At 35.7% G+C, this 21,675-nt stretch overlaps 2 protein-coding genes across 2 annotated transcripts; both read right to left on the bottom strand.

Annotated features, from left to right (window-relative positions):
• Positions 1 to 4,881: 4,881 nt before the first annotated feature.
• Positions 4,882 to 6,601, bottom strand: mespba (mesoderm posterior ba; the record flags this gene model as incomplete). The annotated part of the gene is made up of 2 exons (XM_079431202.1): positions 4,882 to 4,935; positions 5,789 to 6,601. 2 exons carry the CDS (start codon positions 6,599 to 6,601, stop codon positions 4,882 to 4,884), a joined length of 867 nt encoding a protein of 288 aa, XP_079287328.1.
• A 4,128-nt stretch (positions 6,602 to 10,729) lies between these two features.
• Positions 10,730 to 21,434, bottom strand: LOC306872333 (synaptic vesicle glycoprotein 2B-like; the record flags this gene model as incomplete). The annotated part of the gene is made up of 13 exons (XM_079420839.1): positions 10,730 to 11,456; positions 11,855 to 12,380; positions 13,929 to 14,088; positions 14,180 to 14,383; positions 14,504 to 14,637; positions 15,377 to 15,541; positions 16,640 to 16,728; positions 16,938 to 17,051; positions 17,211 to 17,300; positions 18,406 to 18,539; positions 18,824 to 18,975; positions 19,142 to 19,322; positions 20,972 to 21,434. The coding sequence occupies 12 exons, from the start codon at positions 21,432 to 21,434 to the stop codon at positions 12,197 to 12,199; spliced, it is 2,070 nt and encodes a 689-aa protein (XP_079276965.1). The 3' UTR covers positions 10,730 to 11,456; positions 11,855 to 12,196.
• Positions 21,435 to 21,675: the final 241 nt, after the last annotated feature.

Genomic DNA, 21,675 nt, shown 5'->3' with positions numbered 1-21,675 from the left:
GAAATGTTAATGGTGTTAGTTCAGAAAGTTCTCATGGACTTCACCAGAAAAACACTCGTCCTGACAGACAAGCTGGTTTTAGCACTATTTGATTTCACATGTGACTGTAGATTGCAGATATGACATTGACATTTGGTAAACTGAACTAAACTACCAGAACGGGAGGGTGTCTAACATAACTCAAAGGAATGGTTCATCCAAAAATGAATATTTGCTGACAATTTACTTAACCTCAGGCCATGCAAGATGTAGAAAAGTTTGATTCTTAGTCAGAAGAGATATGGAGAAATTCAGTATTACATCACTTGCTCACCAATGGATCCTCTGCAGTGAATGGGTGCCGTCAGAATGAGAGTCCAAACAGCTGATAAAAACAACACAATAATCCACACCACTCCAGTCCATCAATTAATGTCTTGTGTATCGAAAAGCTGTGTGTTTGTAAGAAACAAATCCATCAAGACACTTCCAGCTATAATACGAGTTCTCTATCCATAATATTGCTTTCTCCAGTGAAAGAAAGTTGTCTCGTCTGAATTAGGAGAGAAATATACACAAATCAAGCACTGTTTACAAGCAGTCCAAAACAGTTATAAAAATGCTGGTGGATGGACTTTTTCACTGCAGGAAGCATTGTTATAGATTATGGACTATGGATGTATAATGGATATGGATGAGGACTATTTGGGTCAGAAACAAGGGTTTCAAGTCTAAAATGCCTAAATGATGGATTTATTGTGATGTTTTTATCAGCTTAGACTCATTCTGACGGCACTCATTCACTGCCGAGGATCCACTGGTGAGCAAGTGATGGAATGCTACATTTCTCCTGTAGATCTCCTGTAATCTTTTCTAGTGTAGAAACAAACATCTCGTTTTAAGGAAATTAATTTTTTTAGGTGAACTAACCCTTTAATTTTGGGGATTTACTCTAACTTTGTTTAACACCCAAGTGATTATGAGCCGATTAACACGTGATTGTTACACATTCACACATTTTAATTGTGTATTTGCCTTCTAAGATGAAAGAGCTGAATGTGTGTATTTGACATTGGGATTTGCACATCAAATATCCCTCACAAGCTGACAAAATAAACTTTGTGGGCTAATTCCACAATTTACTGTAATTCACACACAACTGTTCGATGCATTTAAAATGCAGCTCGCTCACATTAGGACATGAGTATTTTGAGGGGGGTCTCAACGACAAGGTTTGAGGCTAGACTTTGTGGCGTGAACAGGCTTTTTGCAGTCAGTTGAACTTCATTAGCAGCAATAGGCTTCACTTGTCACAGACTGAATACACATCACACCTTAAGCATCATGCTTGGATGGAATACACTACAACTTACAAAATAACTAATATCTGTGATCAGAGGTCAAAGTAGTTTCCTTTCTGGTTATTGTTTTTGTTAAATCAACCAGGAAAGGTCACATTTGCTTGGTTATTATGATGCAGCTCTGTGCCTGTCACGGCTAAAAACTCAAAATCCAGTTGCAAGTGAAATAAGGTGGGTTATTGATGCTCACAAAGAACTGGCAGTAATCAGAAGCATAAATGTGCAACAACAGCTAATCAGGGATAGCGTAGACAGCAACAAGTGAGATGTAGAAGAAAGATGTAGCAGAAATCCAGGGCGCCTGACAACAGGAACTCCAACCCCGGCGATAATATCCTCAAAAGGCAGCAAGAAAACCAGGAACAGCAAACACCGCTAGACACAGATGAAAACAGGACAAGGCATGAGCAACAATGAACTGACAACAGCAACACCAATCAGATATATGCGCCGAGATGAATATCAGGTGCAGCCGCTCTGATTAGCTCATCAGCACCGGGGTTGCTGGGTAATGCTGACAAGCAATCAGCACAGAGACAACACATAGACAGAATGAACACACAGACCCATGAAACATGACAGTGCAACCTTTAAAGTTACTGAATACAATTACAAGATTCATTGAATCAGAACATAACAGACTATCTAGTGAATTGAATACTTTGGCAGTACCCCAAACGTAATCCTAAACGTTTGAACAATAGCGTACCTTTTGGCAGTACCAAAGTTTCTGGACCTATTCCTTGCACCATGTAAACACTATGGTAAAGATTCAGTACCGTGGAATATATCCAAATATCACCATGAGATTGTTTTTTGCATGTCTATAATGATCACCAAGGCTGTATTTATTTGATCGCAAGTACCATAAACAGTAATCGAATAAGGACACTAACAGACTCATCTGACAGCAGATACTGAATCAGAACAATGTGGTATTCTCAGGCACTTATCTTCAACTGCGTCTGACAGAAGATTTGTTTGTCTGTGTGAGACTCTTAATACTTTACAACGAATAAACAGCCTTTTATAAAAGTTTATAACTAGCCTATATTTGACTCTGGACCACAAAACCAGTCTTAAGTCGCATAGGTTTATTTGTAGCAATAGCCAATAAAACATATCGAGTTTTCTTTTATGCCAAAAATCATAAGGATATTAAGCAAAGATTGTGTTCAATGAATATGTTTGATAAATTTCCTACTGTAAATATATCAAAACTTAATTTTTGATTAGTTTTAGGTATGCATTGCTAAGAACTTAATTTGGACAACTTTAAAGGCGATTTTATCAATATTTAGATATTTTTTGCACCTTCAGATTCCAGATTTTCAAATAGTATAATCTCAGCCAAATGTTGTCCTATCCTAACAAACCATACATCAATGGAAAGGTTATTTATTCAGCTTTCATGTGATGTATAAATATCAATTCTAAAAAAATTGACCCTTATGACTGGTTTCTCGACAGTTATATCAAAAAAGTTCAGATTTGTTTGGTAACAGTCTACCAGAAATATTTTATCTGTGATTATTGGTAATCATTAGTCTGCTTTCAATAATGTTTATTGAAATGAAGATCAGTACCGAACTTATACATGACTAGGTCTTGCTCAGTTACATTTCTACACAGATTTAATTGAATTTAGGCGTACAAAATACACGCTCATCATGACATAAATCCACCTTCGTATTAAAAAGTACGTCTTATGAACTACAGGTCAACTATAGCTATATTAACCTGTAAAACAACGTCTTTTGTTGTCAACAGACAAGTTCAAAAGATAAGAAGTACAGTCAGTAACGCTGAGCCTTATGGGCCTACACGTCACAGCTGATCTGCCAGAGTCTCCTCACGTCTCCGCTGATCTGCCAGAGTCTCTTCGAGACCACAGTGGATCTTCCAGTGTCTCTTCACATCACCGCTAACCATCCAGAACCATGTCACGTCACAGCTGATCAGCCAGAGTCTTGTCACTTCCTGTCTGCCACACCCAGATATTCAAAGTCAGTCCTTCAGTATCCTAGCCTGATATCCAGTGTGAAGGATGCACCACTGGTGTCTGCACGTGCAGCTAGTATCCCCAAACCAGCTCACTTTACCCCTCCTGTTCCTGCACTAATTCCCCTGTCCGAAGCGCTTCCCATGATGGGGAACACTTTATGTTGCGTTTGGGCTGCGTACACCCCATCAGAACTGCCAATCAGAACGTTTGGAGGCCGCTCCTTGTGGGGGGGGGGGGGGGGGGGGGGGCTCTGTCACGAATCCTGTCTGTGGCCTTCCGCCCGATAGCCACCAGAGGTCGCCTCTCCATCATATTGACTCTCACACCACACAGCACACTGGACTGCATTTCCCATCATCCATTGCATGGACGACACACACACAGCTGATTACACTAATCACGCTCACAGCTGAGAACTATCTCACAATCACTATCACCCAATCACACACTATTTATAAGCCTTGGACTTTCTCTCTATGATCGCCGAGTATTGTATAGTGCATATCCTAGCGATAGCTACTCTACAGAGCCCACTCAGTCGTTCTAGTCTAGTCTAGTCTAGTCTAGTCTAGTCTAGTCTAGTCTAGTCTAGTCTAGTCTAGTCTAGTGTCTAGTCTAGTCTAGTCTAGTCTAGTCTTGTCTTGTCTTGTCTTGTCTTGCCTTGCCTTGCCTGTTTCGATACCTGCCCGTGTTTCCTGGATTAACCCTTTGCCTTACCATTTGGATTCTGTTTGCACCTCGTTTGTATTATTGCTTGTGTACCTGGATTATCTCTCTGCTTTGCCCTATTGGATATTGTTCGCCGATCGTCGACCCACGCTTGCCCTAGGATCCCTCTTGTGTCTTGCCCGTGCCATATCTGTTTGCCGTTGTTTGACCCTGCCTGTGTATTGATTATGTTTATAAATAAAAGCTTGCACATGGATCCGCATGCCTCACGTCTTGTTCGCCCCATTACACGTGACCTGAATTTCACCTTTTAATATCTGCGTTTTACTGCATTATTAGTTGATGCAATCTCCTATAAGGGTCTAACGTCAAGTGAAAACTATCAATAGAGAGCGCTAAATGTAATATTTTATTTAGACTCCCATGCCAAGTCTTCCTTGCTGTGATTCTGAAAGAACAGGATAAACACCACACATAAAAATAAATACATTTTATATATAAAATCCCTCTTTGATTACTATTTATCAATGTTAGATATATTTTAATGAACATAATATTAAATATTTTTTATTGCAGTCAACACGACTGAAACACCAGTGTAGAGAAGAAGAAAAAGAGAAACGATAACAGGAAAAGAGAAACTATTTTTAATAATATATGTTTTATTATAAATACGTATCAAATATAGTTTTGTATTTACATAGAACAGACAAGGATAACACATATAATTTAAATGATAAGAATTACAGGATTAACTTTGATTCACATTTATTGCTTTCACAAGCCAAACATCCACATCCATTTACTGTACACAGTCCAGTAGTAGGTATCGGTCTTGCATTGGGTGTGATGGAGAGGTTTTTGCGGTCAGCTCCAGTGAGCTTGAGGAACAAGATGATAGCCAAAGTTTCTGCCATAAACCTGAAACAGAGGATTGGTTAGAGCGCAGTACTTTAAAATATGTTTGTTTGCTTGATTTGTTCATTTTCAACTTTTAACTGCACGAGACTGTTTGTGGCATTATTTTCAAAGAAAGAAAAATTGCTTTGTGTTCAGTCCTCATAACAGTATATGTATATATGTTATTTATCTGTTATCTGAATTCAGATATTATTTTGTCATCTTTAAATATCTTTGACATATATTTGTTAATAAATGAAGATAGTGGATAGATACAAATAAAAAAAATATATATATGTATTGTATTATCAAGCTATTTATTCTTTTATTAATTTTCCTAATATTGCATGTATTTATTTTCCTGAAGGTTTCGGTTATTTAAAGTGTTGAAAAGTGAAAATAGTGACCAGATACACTTGCAGTATCTAAAATATGAACTTATACCAATGATTTTCAATCTGGTGTTTTGCGACATTTGGAGGGTCAGTTGCTTTACTGCAAAGGGTCTGCCAGTTATTTTTTGATTTCAGATGAATTAAATTTAACTAAAGTTCAGCTAAATATTAATATAATTAAAACAAATGAAGTAATATGAAAATGTAATGTACAAATATACTCTGTACATAAATAATGTTTATTTTACAGCTTCTGCACTATTTGTATAATATATATTATTTCTATCATTTATATATATTTATACATATATATAATACATTATATTTAAATGTATAACTAGATAATAAATCTAAATATAATTATAGAAATATTTTATAAGTTATATTTAAATATAATTAAATAATTTAAAAAAATCTATTAAAAATATATAATTATTTTATCATCCACAAAAAAAAAAACATAAGTAGTATTTACATACCTGGTATGTCTGTGATGTTTGAGCACACTGTTGTGACTGAAGGAAGCCGTCTACATTTGCAGAGAAGTTTTGCTCTGTTGAATGCTGCTGTGAGGAACCACCATACTGATCCATGTTGATCTCATCACATTGCCCTGTATGACCAGAGCAACCCTCATACTGTCCATCATAGTGACCGTAACCCTGTCCTTGCTCAACCCAATCTCCAGCTATAGACCTGTACTGAAAATAACCAACGATCTCTGGAGAATATGAGCAGCCGCTGGAGTTCCTGTTCTTCCTGTTGTTCCTGTTGTTCAGCTCTTCTTCACTGAGACCCAGCTGAGTAGACAGAAACGAGATGTAGCGTATGGTGAGCCGGAGCGTCTCGATCTTGGTCAGGGTTTGGCCTACAGGAGCTACGGACGGAGGCAGGTAGGTCCTGAGATGGTGGAGCGCTTTGGTTAGATCCCTCATCCTCAGCTTCTCCTTCTCACTGGCGTTCTGCCGTTGCTTGCTCGGGTTCTTCAGCCTTAATCTGCGTTTCTTCTTGATGACACCTGCAGGTTTGACTGATTTTGAGCATGCAGGCTGGGCCTGGTGGGAAGGGGAGAAGCCCCGGTCCATGGTTGGATCCGGCGAGACGGTGTCTGGAGAGGAAACGCTGTAAAACTCTGACTCTGAGCTCGAACAGCTCCACTGGTTCTGCTGGCTGTGGCTTGAGCTTTCCATATTGCGACTCTGAGGGTGAATGAAGTCTGGACGGAGGGCTGGAGGTTTATATGCTGGACTCAGAGGTGTGAGGTGACACCTCTGCAGGCCTACTGTAGCCATCTCTGTCTCTCAGACCCCAGGACTCGGCCTGAATCTGTCTGGGAAAGACTCGGAGAGGCCGCAGGAGCAGAGGTGTGAATTTTGACTCCTCTTCAAAACAACAAACTAGTGCAGCTACTCTTCCAGAAAACTCATCTTGTGCAACTGACCAAACAATGCATGGGTTCTGTTTAAACCGATTTTAATTTATCTAAGAAACTCACCTCAGATAATTCACAAAAAAGAGTATTTTTTAAAAAGAAATTAATAGTTTCATTCAGCAAGGATGTATTAAATAATTTAAAAGTGACAGTAAAGGTATTTATAATGTTACAAAAGATATAAAAACAAAGGCTGTTCTGAACTTTCTATTCAACAAAGAATCTTGAAAAATGCATCATGGTTTCCACAAACATATTGAGCAACACAACTGCTTTCAGCTTTTATAAGCCTGTGTGCTTACTGTGTGCTTACTGAGAGCTCAGTTTTTGAGATATCAACCTCAAATTTGGAACACAGCTTGTTTAGATTCATGGCTTTGATTTTCTAGCAGCTTTAGAGTTCAACATGTAACATAAAATATATATTTTATATAAAATATTGTTCATAAAGCATTTTCATAAACTTAAACTTCTATAACTTTTTTTTTTTTTTTGTTTCATTTTTTTTTTTTACTTTTTTTTACTTCAATGATAATCTGCCATGGGTCTTCTTTAAAATGAGAAAAACTTAACTCTGTGCTCACAAGCTAAAATATTTTATGCACTAGGTACACAAAATTGTTACACTCAGTGCCTTTTGGACAAAAATGTTCTCATTGAAACCCATTAAAACAGCTGTTTTTAATCGCAGTGCCATTTAACTGTACAATGATGCAATTTTTGTTAATATGCTTTCATTCTGTTGGCAAGGCTTCAAAATTACATTTTTTACCAGATGGTGCCATTTTTTCAGGTTTGGTCTATAAAGGGTCTATAAAGCAAACACTCACTTTATTCCTGTTTTCTGCTTCTGCGTATTATAGAGCCAATTGGATATATAATGCAGCTATAATTGTGTGGGTGTGTTGGTATGGATGTCAGAGTGTGGTTTGTATGTGTGTTATAAAAAAAAATTGTGTGTGTGTATGTGTGTGTTCTTGTAAAAATTGAGAGAGAGAAACTCTACTGCAAATCACAAATCCAAGCACCGTGTGCACTGGCATCTAATGGGGAAAATTTAGTACTGCGTCCAAACACAATTTTACTGAAAGCTAATTTTTTGAGATATCAACCTCAAATTTGGAACACAACTTGTTTAGATTTATGGCTTTGATTTTCTAGCAGGTTTAGAGTTCAACATGTTTCATATATAAAATATTCATAAAATAACATAAAATATTGTTCATAAATAATTTTCATAAACTTAAACCTGTATAACTTTTTTTTGTTTCACTTTGTAAACTTATTTTTACTTCAGCAATACTCTGCCATGGGTCTTCTTTAAAATGAGACCACACTTAAGTCTCTGCTCCCAAACTTCCAATTTTTATGACTGTTTTTTTTTACATGGACATTTTTGTCCACTATGGACCTAAGTGTAACTTTTTTTATTGATGCACAAGGGTTAATCATTTGATGATTCCTTTATCAGTGGAAGCAGCCTACAGCAAATTATATATAAAATATGGTCCCAATCCTCAGCCTAATAATTCAAAACTGCTGACAGTTGTCTGCATGGGGTTGTGTTTCAAAGAGCTAAGCAGCATAATTGACCTTAATTGTGTTTAATGATGCTTAATAAACTCCATTAGCAGACTGCACTTGAGGTGTGACATTCACACAGACTGGTGAGCAGGTTTGCAGTTTAGTGGATATAGTCACTGTGGTCAGTGAAGTGGGTTTCATTCAGAGATTCAAAGTGATAATGAGTACATTATAAAAAACTAATTGTTTCTGATTGACTGATCAGTGTATAGTTAGAAATATCTTAACTTTTTTTCTTTAGAAAAAAACTATGATAAATACATTTTAATAAATTTTATTAAATGGAAAAATATTCATACACTCTTAAAAATAAAGGTTCCAAAAGGGTGTTTTTGCAGTGATGCCATAGAAGAACCATTTTTAGTTCCCAAAAGAACCTTTCAGTGAACCATTTTGAAGAACATTTTAACCTTTTTCGACTATAAAGAAACGTTTCTACATTTGAAAGGTTCCAAGGTTCTTCATAGAAACACTGATGCTAATAAACCCTTCCGAAAATTAAAGGGATAGTTCACCCAAAAATGAAAATTCTGTCATCATTTACTCACCCTCAAGTAGTTCCAAACCTGTATGAATGTCTTTATTCTGCTGAACACGAAGGAAGATATTCTGAAGAATGTGGGAAAGAGCAAGAGAAAGAGTTCTGGGGCACGCTTGACTTCCATAGTATTTTTTTTTCCTGCTATGGAAATCAATGGTGCCCCAAAACAGCCTGGTTACAATCTTTCTTCAAAATATCTTCCTTCATACAGGAATTCATACAGGTTTGGAACTACTTGAGGTTGAGTAAATGATGACAGAATTTTCATTTTTGGGTGAACTATCCCTTTAACCATGGTTTTATTATACTAAAATTGTAGTAACCATGTTTTTTTGGAGTATTGACTACCATTTGTATAACCACAGTTTTACTACAAATACCATGGTTAAACTATGGTTAGTGTTGCAAAACCATAGTTAATTTGTGGTTACCATGGTTTAACTATAGTAACCATGTTTGTTTTGGGTTTTATTTGTAGTAAACTCATGGTTCATTTTATATTGAATGTATAATGTACAGAATAAACTGAAAAGCTTGGAGATGGTAAGACTTTTTAATGTTTTTAAGTGACTGATTGTTTAAGAAACATTTATTCCACAACATATCAGTTTAGAAATAGAATTAAAAGTGAATGGGTGTGCTTGTTCTGGGTGATTGTTGAGTTAAATGTCACCTGTTGACTTCATTCTTCACACACACCAGCAAAAAAAAAAAAAAAAAAGAAGACCAGAGAGCTACAGAAGTTGAAATAAACCGCGGGCTTTGCGATGAAAGAGCGGTGAGTACAATAGATGACCTCACGTCTGGAATGTGTGTAAACATATCACACCAGATAATTAAATCAGTCCCAACAAAGAGCTTATCCATATCTAATAACCTGTGCTGCTTCCAAGAAAGTGATTTCCAATCATATTATCATGTCAGCCACACTGAGGTTTCCAAAGAATAAAAATGAGCATTTGTTGTCATAATAGTTTTGACTAGTTTGCCCTTACAGATATGATGGAACCAGATAACTGTTCAAATCTTCCAGATCCACTTCTTGAGAATGGATCCTCTGACCTCAATGACCGATGCTGTGACCTCCAGGCTGCCTCTCTGTCTTTCTGTAGTGCGAGAGTGACTGAGCAGCGTGCTAGATTTGGCACCTCTGTACTGCAGTAGAATGAGTGAAGCTGGCACCTGTGTGTGTCTTTCTACTCTTCTGCAAGCTTCTATCAAACTCCCACAGAAACACAACTAAAATATCTGTTCCTTGTGCTAGTTTTTGCAGTGGAAACATGCATGATAATGCATTTGTACATTTGGTAATTTGCATGTTACCTGCTTTGACTTTAGTTACTGTAGGTTTACTGGGTAAATACAAATTTTACTGTGGCCTGGCAAGACCTAGCGAAGTGATGCCTTTCACACCCTTGGTATGAAACGTGACAACCGACTTAATCACAGAGTAGATTTAAAACAAGAGGAAACATTGTGCATGAATAAAACCATCAATGCACATGCAAATTCCCTGTTTGACATCACTGAAAAATAATGCTGATGATGGTTTTCTAAATAAATAACTAAAGCTGTGCTAAGAGTAAAAACATTATGCAGCCACAAACTTAAGAAATACAAATAAATAAATTAGAAGAGTAGCATATTAAGCTTTCGCAAGAATGCACTGCAATTTATAATCAAGTAAATCTGGTGAAAGAATTATCTGGATTTTGTTTCACACCTTTGCATAAATAAATGACCATCACAAGAGGTGTGACTGATTCACACCTGAGACCTGGCTGTGTTTTTACAAGTGCCTTGCCATGTTCACATACTCACTGAAAAGCACGAGAACTTAAAATAAGACCAAAACACTGGCTTTCTCATTTTCTTTCCCATTTTTAATATATTGTGCTGAGAAAGAACACGAGTCACTGAAAATCAGACGTAAAATAATAATGTTTTATATGTTATTTTTATACCATCACAAACCAAAAGAAACAAAAGAACATAATTTGATCTTTTCTTATTTAAATTTTTTGAACAAATACAAAAAGAATATATTTTAGATTTTAGATTTGACATAAAGCTATTAAGATTTGTTATGGATGCGCTTTTGCAGCATTTAATCAGTGTTGACCTATTAAAATAAAATAAATTTGAATAAACTTTTCTGTGGTCAAAAGTGAAAAAAAGATACTCTTAAAACTACTATTTTTGAGCCATTCCTTCGTAATTACTATTCACACGTGTTTAAAACAGAAAAATAAAATCAAAATCACATAATCTACATATTTTCTCACAGGAAATGAGCATTGTACACACTTCACACAAGTCAAATTTAAAAATATCTATCCTCATACAAACAATATTTTCATTCTGTATCATTTTCTAATTAAAAGGCATGACAAACAATAATTGAAAAGATGGGAATCCAAGAACATTAGAGTTAAAACACAGTAAAAATATAATTATCTAATGTGGAATAAACATATACAACACAACAAAAACTAGCGGATGACCAAAATCTGGTGAGCAGATGAAGTTGGTGATGAAGATTTTTGCACCAAAAAGCAAAAAGAACTCAATTTTTACATATTAAAGAGGGCTGTCAAACTATTAATCGAGCTTAATCATATACAAAATAAAAGTTTGTGTTCACATAATAAATGTGTGTGTACTGTTTATAATAATTATGTATATATAAATAAACACCTATGCATGCATATTTATGAAAAAAGCTATTTTTATAAATAAAATATTTATATTTACAGATAATATAAATTATATATATTTATAAATATATATTCACATATTAATTTTTCTTAAATATATAGATAAATGTGTTTTTATTTATATATACATACTATTTATACACAGTATACACACATTTATTATGTGAACACAAACATTTATTTTGGATGCGATTAATCACGATTAATCGTTTGACAGCCCTAATATTAAATAAAAGTATATGCAAAGATCTCATTTAAAGATTGAACTTACAGTCAAAAAGTTATTATTTGTTCCAATATAAAAAAGGGAATTAGATGATGCTCACATCTAAATCATTTTGTATAATTGTTGCAAATATATTTCCAAACTTTGGATTCCTTTCTCAAAATATAGCCTCTGTGAACACTTTAAACAAATATATGCTCTACAACTTACAACTAGTTTAAAAGAAGTAATGCTACGACTGTAATACTACGGTGCAGTGGTTCTAGCATGACACCATATCCGCTTTACATGTTTCAGCCGTTTTGCTGTCAGTGTTCAGCAGTCCAGCATGCGGTCATCCAGTGTCCAGTTGGACCAAACGCTGAGGCCTTGAGGAGTTTGGCTTTTTCACTGAAGAATGACCTCTCGTGTCTCAGGTAACTTAAACGCCAGCAGTCCTCCGCACACCAGCGCTGAGAAGGACAGGATGATGGGGATGATCTTGGTGATGCCGATAAACTTGCCAAAGGTGAAAGTGCTGATGATAGCTGCCAGTTTACAAGTGCCATTCAGAACACCGAAAGCTGTGGCTCTGAGGACACAAATGATGGATGAGTAGAACAGTAGTATACATACTTCACAGCTTTATTCAGAGTCAACATCACGTTTAATTTGATGTGTTGAGATTTTGAGGCATTGAAGTTCAGGTTGTTTTACACTCTTAAAATAAAGGTGCTTCACGATGCCACAGAAGAACCTTTTTGTCTAAATGGTTCCATAAAGGAACTTTTAACATCTGAAGAACCTTTCTGTTTCACAAAAGGTTCTTTGTGGCGAAAGAAGGTTCTTCAGATTATAAAAAAGTAAGAAAGAGATGGTTCTTTAAAGAACCTTTGTGGAACCAAATATGGTTCTTCTATGGCATTGCTGTGAAGAACCTTTTAGGCACCTTTATTTTTAAGAGTGTATATGTTACACTGTTTTCAGTCTAGATTGTTCAAATAGTAAAAAAAAAAAAAGTCTTTATTATTTAAGGTTTTTGTTGTATAAACTTAAAACAACAAATTGAGAAAACTCAAAAATCTGCTGACGCTGTGTCAGTCCTCTGTCGTGTGTGTCTTGTGTTCCCGCCTCATGTTTCCATATTTGGTTTGTTTCCTGTCCTTGTTAAGTGTGATGATTAGTTAATTCTTGTCCAGCTGTGTTTGTCTAATTATCTATTATTATTATCCTGTGTATTTATAGTCCTGTCTGTTCAGTTAGTTTTCGTCTGGTCTACTTGTTACTCCCTGGTGTGCCATGCCATGCGAGTTTATCCTCTTCTTCATGTTCCTCGTTCATCCCTGCTGTGTGCACTGTGACAAGCTGGTTGCCTTAAATGTTTAAGTTCTCTCAACTTTTGATTTTTTTTTTTTTACAGTGTATAGAAGATATTACATGGACTGTACACCTCACAAAATAAACAAAAGCAAAAAAAAAATTAATTAACAGAACATATAAAATATGCTTCTTTTTCTTACAGCCTCAATTTTCTTGTGGTTTATTGCTTCACGTGTTGACCGCAGTATATTATCTAAAGATATTTAATTATCTGAACCTTTCAGTGATTTATGTTACCATTTACCAGCTATTTGAGGTCAGTAAGATTTTTTATGAAAAAATCAATACTTTTATTCAGCAAGGACACATTAATTTGATCAAAAGTGAGAATAAAGCAATTTCTAATGTTACAAAAGATTTAAATTTCTAATAAATGCTTTAGAACTTTTTATAATCTTGAAAAAAATGTAACCAGCACTGTTTCACTATTGATAAGAAAAAATTTCTTGAGCAGCAAATCAGCATATTAGAAAGATTTCTTGTGATATTGAAGACTGGAGTAATAATTTTCAAATAGAAAAAGTAATTTAAATTGTAATAATATTTTATAATAATATTTTGTAATAATATTTGATCAAATAAATGCAGACTTGGTGTGCATAAGAGCTTTCTTTCAAAAACATTGAAAAGTCCTTTTGAACGGGGGTGTAGTTCAAAATGTGAATGCCATTTTAAAGTTTTCAAAGGCTGTTTTTAAAGGCATCTGCCGTGCATGAATTTTAAGTATCAGAGATGTCTTTTTGTAATGGATCTTTTGTACCTTTTTGAGGCTGGATAGAGCTCCACTGTGACGACCTCAATGCCGTTCCAAGCTGCAGCACTGGCTGCGAAGAACAGGCACTGGAAGAAGACGACAGCCCACTGACTGAAGCACAGGAGCAGGAAGAACGTGCAGCCAGCGGAGCCTAACATGGATCCTCCTGCAAACAAACACACACACAATTCATTTAGATAATATAAACCCATTGAAAGTTACTGACAAAGCCATAACAGCTGTGTGTAACCACTCACCTATAATTTTAAGTCGTCCTATTTTATCCATTAATAGGCCTGCTACGATGTTGCCCGGTATTACAGACAAACTCCCCAGGAAGCTGACTAGATAGATCAAGATATCATTTTCCTCTTGAAAATTTAGATGGCAGCCTTTTTTGGGGTGCAGAAATGTTGTATTTTCCAGCTTACAGTTAATGAACTTGGAATCTTCCCACAGGTCTGCAAGAAGCATGACAAAAATGACAGTTAATGAAAGGAAACACCAAATAATCATTCACAAATCTAATGGGCTGAAGGTTAATGTATAATACATATACAAAAGATGTATGAATTGAATACCAGTATTGTAGAAGACTGTGTTTTTAAGGGTGCAGTTCTCAAAGAAAGTGTCTGTTGATCTGATGTCCTCAAAATAACAGTTCTCAAAGAGTGATTCCTCAAACTTCACATTTCTTATTTCTATGTCGATAAACCTGCATGTAAAGTACATACAAATGCTCAATCAATACACATACATTAAATTACATTTATATAAAATAAATTACATTTCTAAATATATTCAAATAGAAAACAGTTCTTTTAAATTGTAATAATATTTCACAATATTACCGTATTTACTGTATTTTTGATCAGATAAATGCAGCCTTATTGAGCATAAAATACCTCTTTTGAAAATATATATATTTTTTAATCATAACAACCCCAAACTTTTGAATGATAATTTACCTGCAATAGTCCTTTATTCTATAAAACATGTGTCTCTGGACCACAAAACCATAAGGGTCAAATTTTGGAAATTGAGAATTATACATCATCTGAAAGCAGAATAAATAAGCTTTCCATTGATGTATGATTTATTAGGATAGGAAAATATTTGGTTGAAGTACAATTATTTGAAAACTGGAATCTGAGGGTGTAAAGAAAATCAAAATATTGACAAAATCGCCTTTAAAGTTGTCCAAATGAAGTCCTAAGCAATGCAGATTAATCAAAAATTGACCTAATATCTTCATGAAACATAATCTTTACTTATCCTAATTTTTGGCATAAAAGAAAAATCAATCCTTTTGACCCATACAATGTATTGTTGACTATTGCTACAAATATACACCAGCGACTTAAGTTTTGTGGTCCAGGGTCACACATATCAAGACAGAGAGACAGTTAAGTTAATAATCGGGCATGTGTACTTCTGAAACTGAATAAATGTACCTGTCATGGATATACTCGCCCTCCTTGTGGACCTGATTTTGCAGAGTGAAGTTGAAATGAAAGCGTTCCACTTTTTCACGATGAAAGATCTTGACGTTGGACTCATACTCCTCAAACTGGAGGTACTTGATCTGGTCAGGAAACCACGCTCCCAGGCCATAATAGCTGTGTGGTGGAAGATGAATTAATGCTGTATGTTGTTTACTGTTAAAGGAGTCATTTTGCTCTGTTTTAAAGCCTACAGAGAGATCATTATTTACATGCTCCAGGCATGCTGGTGACTAAAGATACCTCATTACGCAGCCTGACTTGCAATTTTGAAAAGACAATCACAATAGTGCAGTCAAAAAATCCCCCCAAAAACCTTCCAAGATTGCAGATGAACCAAGAAAACTGATGATTATAAATATACTTATAATTCATTAGTGTGTGCCATGTATAAGGAACAATTCTAACATGCACAACAGTTCAAAACATTGGGGTAGGTGAATTGATTGGAAAGTGACAGTGAAGACATTTATAATGTTACAAAAGATTTCAAATAAATGCTCTTCTTTTAACTTTATTCTTCAAAGAATCCTGAAACACTTCCATACTTCCTTAAGTAGCAGAACAACTAATAATTTAAACTAATAATTAATAAAAAGACTAAAATTTCTTGACTTCTGAAGGACCATGCGGCACTGAAGACTGGTATAATAGCTGCTAAAAATTCAGCTTTGCTATTTAAGAGAAAATAAAAATTGTAAATATTAAAATGGTTGTTTTAGATGGTAAAAAAAAATATTTAACAAAATACTGTTTTTGACTATTTTTGATCAAATAAAATCAGCCTTGGTGAGCATAAAAAAATGTAAGAATAAAAAAAATCTTACTGACCCCAAATGTTTGAATGGTAGTGTATTAATATATGTTTTTAAATATTGTATTAAAACTTTTAATATAAATATTAAAACTTATTTTATTAGCACTGCATTTGTACATTTAAGTATTTATATATTTGCATATTTGTTTTTTAATTTTAACAATTATTAACTAAGTTTTTGTTATTTGAAACATTATTTTGCTATTATTACTATTATGTCACTTTATGTACTGATATTGATTCTGAGTTGAGTTTTTAATGCCTATCACACGTATACTGCCTACAGTATGTAGAACATTTCAAAACAATGATTTATGAGGTTCACTGACTGGTAGGATAGGCGACGTAGAAAGTAAGCAGCGAGAAGTTCACTATATCCGCTATCGAGAGCTGCTCACCTGAAGGCCATCGTAAACCACACAATGGCAATGAACAAACCATGGAGTCTGAGATCAGGTGCGGCGAGTGACATCAGGTTCTTCATGACCTTTGGAGGACAATGGAAACCAACACTGCATTTACTTTAGCAAAACAAACATCTAACAGCCAATATTTTCATTGCATGCTTCAATGCTTTTATCATCTGCCAGACAAAAACTGTAATTCTGAACCCCAAGAAAGCTAATGGTTGACCCCTCCTCAATGAGCCTCACACTTTTAGCTATCATTCAGGTCTTTAGCTCAAACGGTGCTTACCTGTTTAACCAGGGTCAAATGTCTGACCATGAATCTTTGAAAGGCAGTGCCAGTTTCACTCTGAATCTCTATGAACTCGTCATCCTGTGCTTGAGGCATTTTGATTTGTGAAAACTGAAAGACAGGGATTGTTTTCATAGATGAGGCCATGTAAGCTGAGCCACATAACAGGATTCATCGGGTGTCACCAATTCAGTAAACTCATCACAGACACGGATATGAGCTGCTTTGCTGTTATTTAGTAGTCTAGTAGTTTAAAATGGACATCTTTACTTGAAACACTCTCTCTGGCTCTCCTTTCGCTCTCCAGTTGGTGTCATGGACCTGTTTCAGGATCATCCAGGCCTCATCATGTCTTGCAGTCTGAAATTCACAAAAAAGACCATGAATTTTGTATAGCACAGAGCTTTTTAACAGGGTGTGCACCAATTCTTATTAGAACTAATTTTATAGAAATAGAATATACTTTATGCCTTAAAAATGTGATATTTTTCACAACATGCCATTTTAACAATCAGTACACTCTTAAAAATAAAGGCATCAAAAATGGTGTTTTTGCAGTGAGGCCATAGAAGAACCATTTTTGGTTCCACAAAGATTCTTTCAGTGAACAGTTCTTAAATTAACCATTTCGAAGAACATCTAAAATCTAGAATCTAAAGATTTTTTCCACTATAAATAATCTTTTTGAAAGGTTCCAAGGATGTTGAAGGTTCTTCATGGAACCATCAATGCCAATAAAGAACTTTTTTTTAAAGAGTGTACAGTACATCGTTTTTATAAAACTCAAAGTAGTGTTGGGCAGCTAATAAACTGCTTTGTTCAGAGCAAAATTTACATAAATTAATATCTAATATTTTATTTTATTGACATTTTATCTGCTCGTTTATTTTATTACTGTTTTAGACACTAATGATGATGTGATACTGAAATGGTTTTGTCTTTAACTGTGCACTTTTTTATTATGCACTGAGCACTTTTGTACGGTGGCTGAGAGAGCTCAACGCGCTGCAACTTCAGAAAACACATGCAAAGAGAAAAAGCACCAGCAAATCAAGAAAACATCTTCATCAGTTTGACAGCAGGTGCTGCAAATGCTCACAACGCAAACAAATAAAGAAACGCGTGCTGAGCTCTCTCGGCCATCTGAATGACATCTGAATACCTTTTTTTGAAAATATTTTCTCAAAGGACATTGTGCACAGTCTTTTGTGCTTTTTTACTCTGATTTATTGATTTGTCATTAACAATGTGCCACTGTGTCAATGGATGCCAATGGATATCATCAACTAAAATAAGTTTTATGAACTTTAAAAAAACTTTGGACTTGAGAGGAAAAATCTAAATAAATATTTTGGATTTTGAGAGGAAAAATCACAAAAAATCTAAATCCAAATAATTTTATGTGAGAAAATAGGATAAAATCCTTTGTGCCCTACTAGTAAACCATCATGCACTATCATATTACCTCCAGGAGGAAACGGGGACTTTCTGGCATGAACACCAGACCAGCGAGAGCAGCCACAGAGGGAAGGAAACAAACCAGCACAAACACCCTCCAACTGTGGAACTGGAACTCTGTCCCCATACTGAAACCCCAGCCTGCAACAAAAAACAACCCAAACCCTCAGAAACCTCAGCAGAAACATGACAACATGGATCTTGACAAGGGGTTTTGGTAGGTCCAACTACTTCCAGACAGCTTGTAATATTCTTATGGACTTAAACACTGTTGCTTTCCGCTTACAAGGTCCTGCACTGGGACTTAACGTTCAAAAAAGGCTCAGTTCTTTGCTCACTGCAATTCTTGTTTCAAGTGTGCTTTTACTTAATTGCTATTATTAGAAACCATTATTAGAAAGGAATTATGATTTATGATGAATGACCATAATGTGGGATGATTCCCCATGCCAGGAAGGAAGCGTACAGTCCCCCGAGCATCCAGAACAAGCACAGCCAGCTGAGATGTTCTCCTCTCTTATCCATCTGCAGGAACTCAGCGTAGTACGTGTAAACAACAGGGATTGAGCCACCGATCCTGCAGGAGATCATCAGAGACTATCGTTTAATTTTACCATAAAGCTAGTATAGTAAGAGATTTCCTGATCTACAACTGAGTCTGCACAAACAATGCTGAAAAATTAACTAAAAAGTATTACAAAATTCTGCATAAATCATTTCCTGCTGCTTTCGATGAGTCTCACCCGATTCCTGAGCAGAGTCTGAAGAAGATGAAGAAGCCGTAGCCCTGTGCGAAACAGGACAGGAAGGAGAAGATGCAGTTGATGGCCAGTGCGTAGAGCAAACACTGTCGTCTGCCCAGTTTATCAGCCAGACCGCCCCACAGGACAGCGCCAATCATCATCCCCACGTACACTATTAAACCTGAACACACAGAGCCACACAGTCAGCTACTGAGGAACAATAACACAGAAAATCATAAAATTAATCCTTCTGAAATATTTGAAACCAAATATCAAAAACAATAGTTTCCAGTTTTTATTTATTTATTTATTTCTGTTCCACAGAAGAAAGAATGTGATATGGGTTTGGAATGATATGAGGATGAATAGGTGATGACTGAATTTCAGTTTTGTGTGAAATATCCCTGAGGTATTGTATTTACTAGTTTGGACACAGCTGTGATCTTCATCACAATCAATATTTAACAAAAGCATCAGAATGTCACACCATGTCTCTGTCTCTCTTGCCTTTATCAGTGGTCTGTTACTCTCTCTCTCTCTCTCACACACACACACACACACACAGTCTCAAACGGCTAATTAGAGAATGGGATAAATGATTATCAGGCACGTGGCAGGTATTGTGAACTTCCCTGTGGATTACACACAGTACTAGACAGCAGACTACTTTCATCCCTGATTGAAACTTTTCCTGCTTCTCCCTTACTATGGCATGCGATGAAAGAACCATTCTCATTCTGCCACCAACAGGCTTTAAAAAAACATATTGCAGGAAGATATGCTTCAGTGTGTACATGGGATCTAATATCTGCTTTATCAAAAATATAGTAAAAACAGTAATATTATAATTGAAAATAACTGCTTTCTATTTGAATATATTTAAAAATATAATTTGTTATTAAAGCTGAATTTGAATTCTAACATAGTGATTTGTGCTTAAGAAATATTTCTTCTTTTTATTAAATGCTGAAAATAGTTGTGATGCTTAATATTTTTCTGAATACTTTGATGAATGGAAAGTTTAAAAGAACAACATTTATTTGAAATTTCTATTTTCTATTGGAATATATTTCTTTTTTCTATTTGAATATATTTTAAAATATAATTTATTCCTGTGAAGCAAATCATTACTCCAGTCTTCAGTGTCACATGATCCTTCAGAATTCATTCCAATATGCTGATTTGCTGCTCAAGAAACATTCCTTATTATCATTTTTGAAAGCAGTTAAAAACATTTTCCAAGATTCTTTGATGAATAGAAGGTTCGAAATACTGGAAATGTCTTTGTCGCTTTTGACTTAATACATCCTAGCTTAATAAAAATAGTAATTTCTTAAAATCAGCATACTGTCCAAAACATAATAATTGAAATTTAAGTAATTACATAGAGACGACAGGGAACCATCTGTGAAATGTTTTACTTTGAAATGTTTTACATTTTACTTTTTAAATTATTTATACACTAGTCAACACTTGAAGTGGATCAAAACCTTTCATCAAAATTGTTGTAAAACCTAAAACCAAAATGCGTTGACTACTATATATCATCCCATGTTGAAATTGTTTAGGTCTAGATGCTGATTTGACAAATATAAAACTCTCTGGGACATCTAGAAAATATATTCATTGAAAGTACTGTATGTGAGGAGCATTTACATTTGCTATTATCTTCACTTCACATTTTGTTTTTAGGTCTGAAAACTCTGCGTTGAGCCACATTAAAAAATATGTCTAACTCTTCGATTGGGCTTTCTTACAAACAAAGACTTATCAGATTGATTTAGTCTGATCAGAAATATAGCTGAATCTGTTTTCCACTCCTTTACTCACCCAGCATGCCTTTGTCAGCATTTGACAGGCACATGTCCTTCTCAGCACTGGGCAGGGCGAAACTCACTACGAAGCACTCCACCCCATCAGCCATCAAGGCCAGACCCAGCACCGTAAAGAGGGTCCACTGGAAGCGGCCGTGACCGCAGTCTTCCATGATAGATTCGTATTGATCAGGGAACTTTTCCTCCTCCACCTCAGCTGCCATCCTGGCCTTCATGCGGGCCTCCCTCCGGGCAGCTCTCCGTGCCTCCTTGATCTCATCTGGATGAGGGATGCCCTGGTACTCGCCCTCGTACATCTGATCATCTTCATCATGGCCCTCGGTGGCATCACTAGCAGCATCTTCCTCCTCCTGAGGAGGGTAGTCTGTCTGATAGGGGTAAGTGTACTCTCTTCCTTCTCCGTATGTGGGATACGTTTCTCCCTGCTGGTTTATATTGTTTTGGTAAGGGTCATCCATTTTGGCTTAAATTTGTTATTCTTGAAGACAAAAACGGCTAAATTTGCATAATCCCCAGAAATCTCTGAGCCTTTGGTAACAGTTCCAAATCCAAAAAGGTCTTAAAATATTAATTGCACCTGATTTAAGTTAAGGCCTCGGTATTTATGGTGACAATGAGGTTGATTTTACACAAGGCCACATGCTACACCTGAAAGAAAATGAACATTAGTTAGAAAAAGTTAATAAATTGGGGGGAAAA

The sequence above is a fragment of the Barbus barbus genome (genome assembly GCF_936440315.1).
Source record: "Barbus barbus genome assembly, chromosome: 1".
NCBI lineage: Eukaryota > Metazoa > Chordata > Actinopteri > Cypriniformes > Cyprinidae > Barbus > Barbus barbus.
The sequence above is the reverse complement of the archived record's forward strand: the minus strand, read 5'-3'. Positions and strand labels throughout refer to the sequence as shown.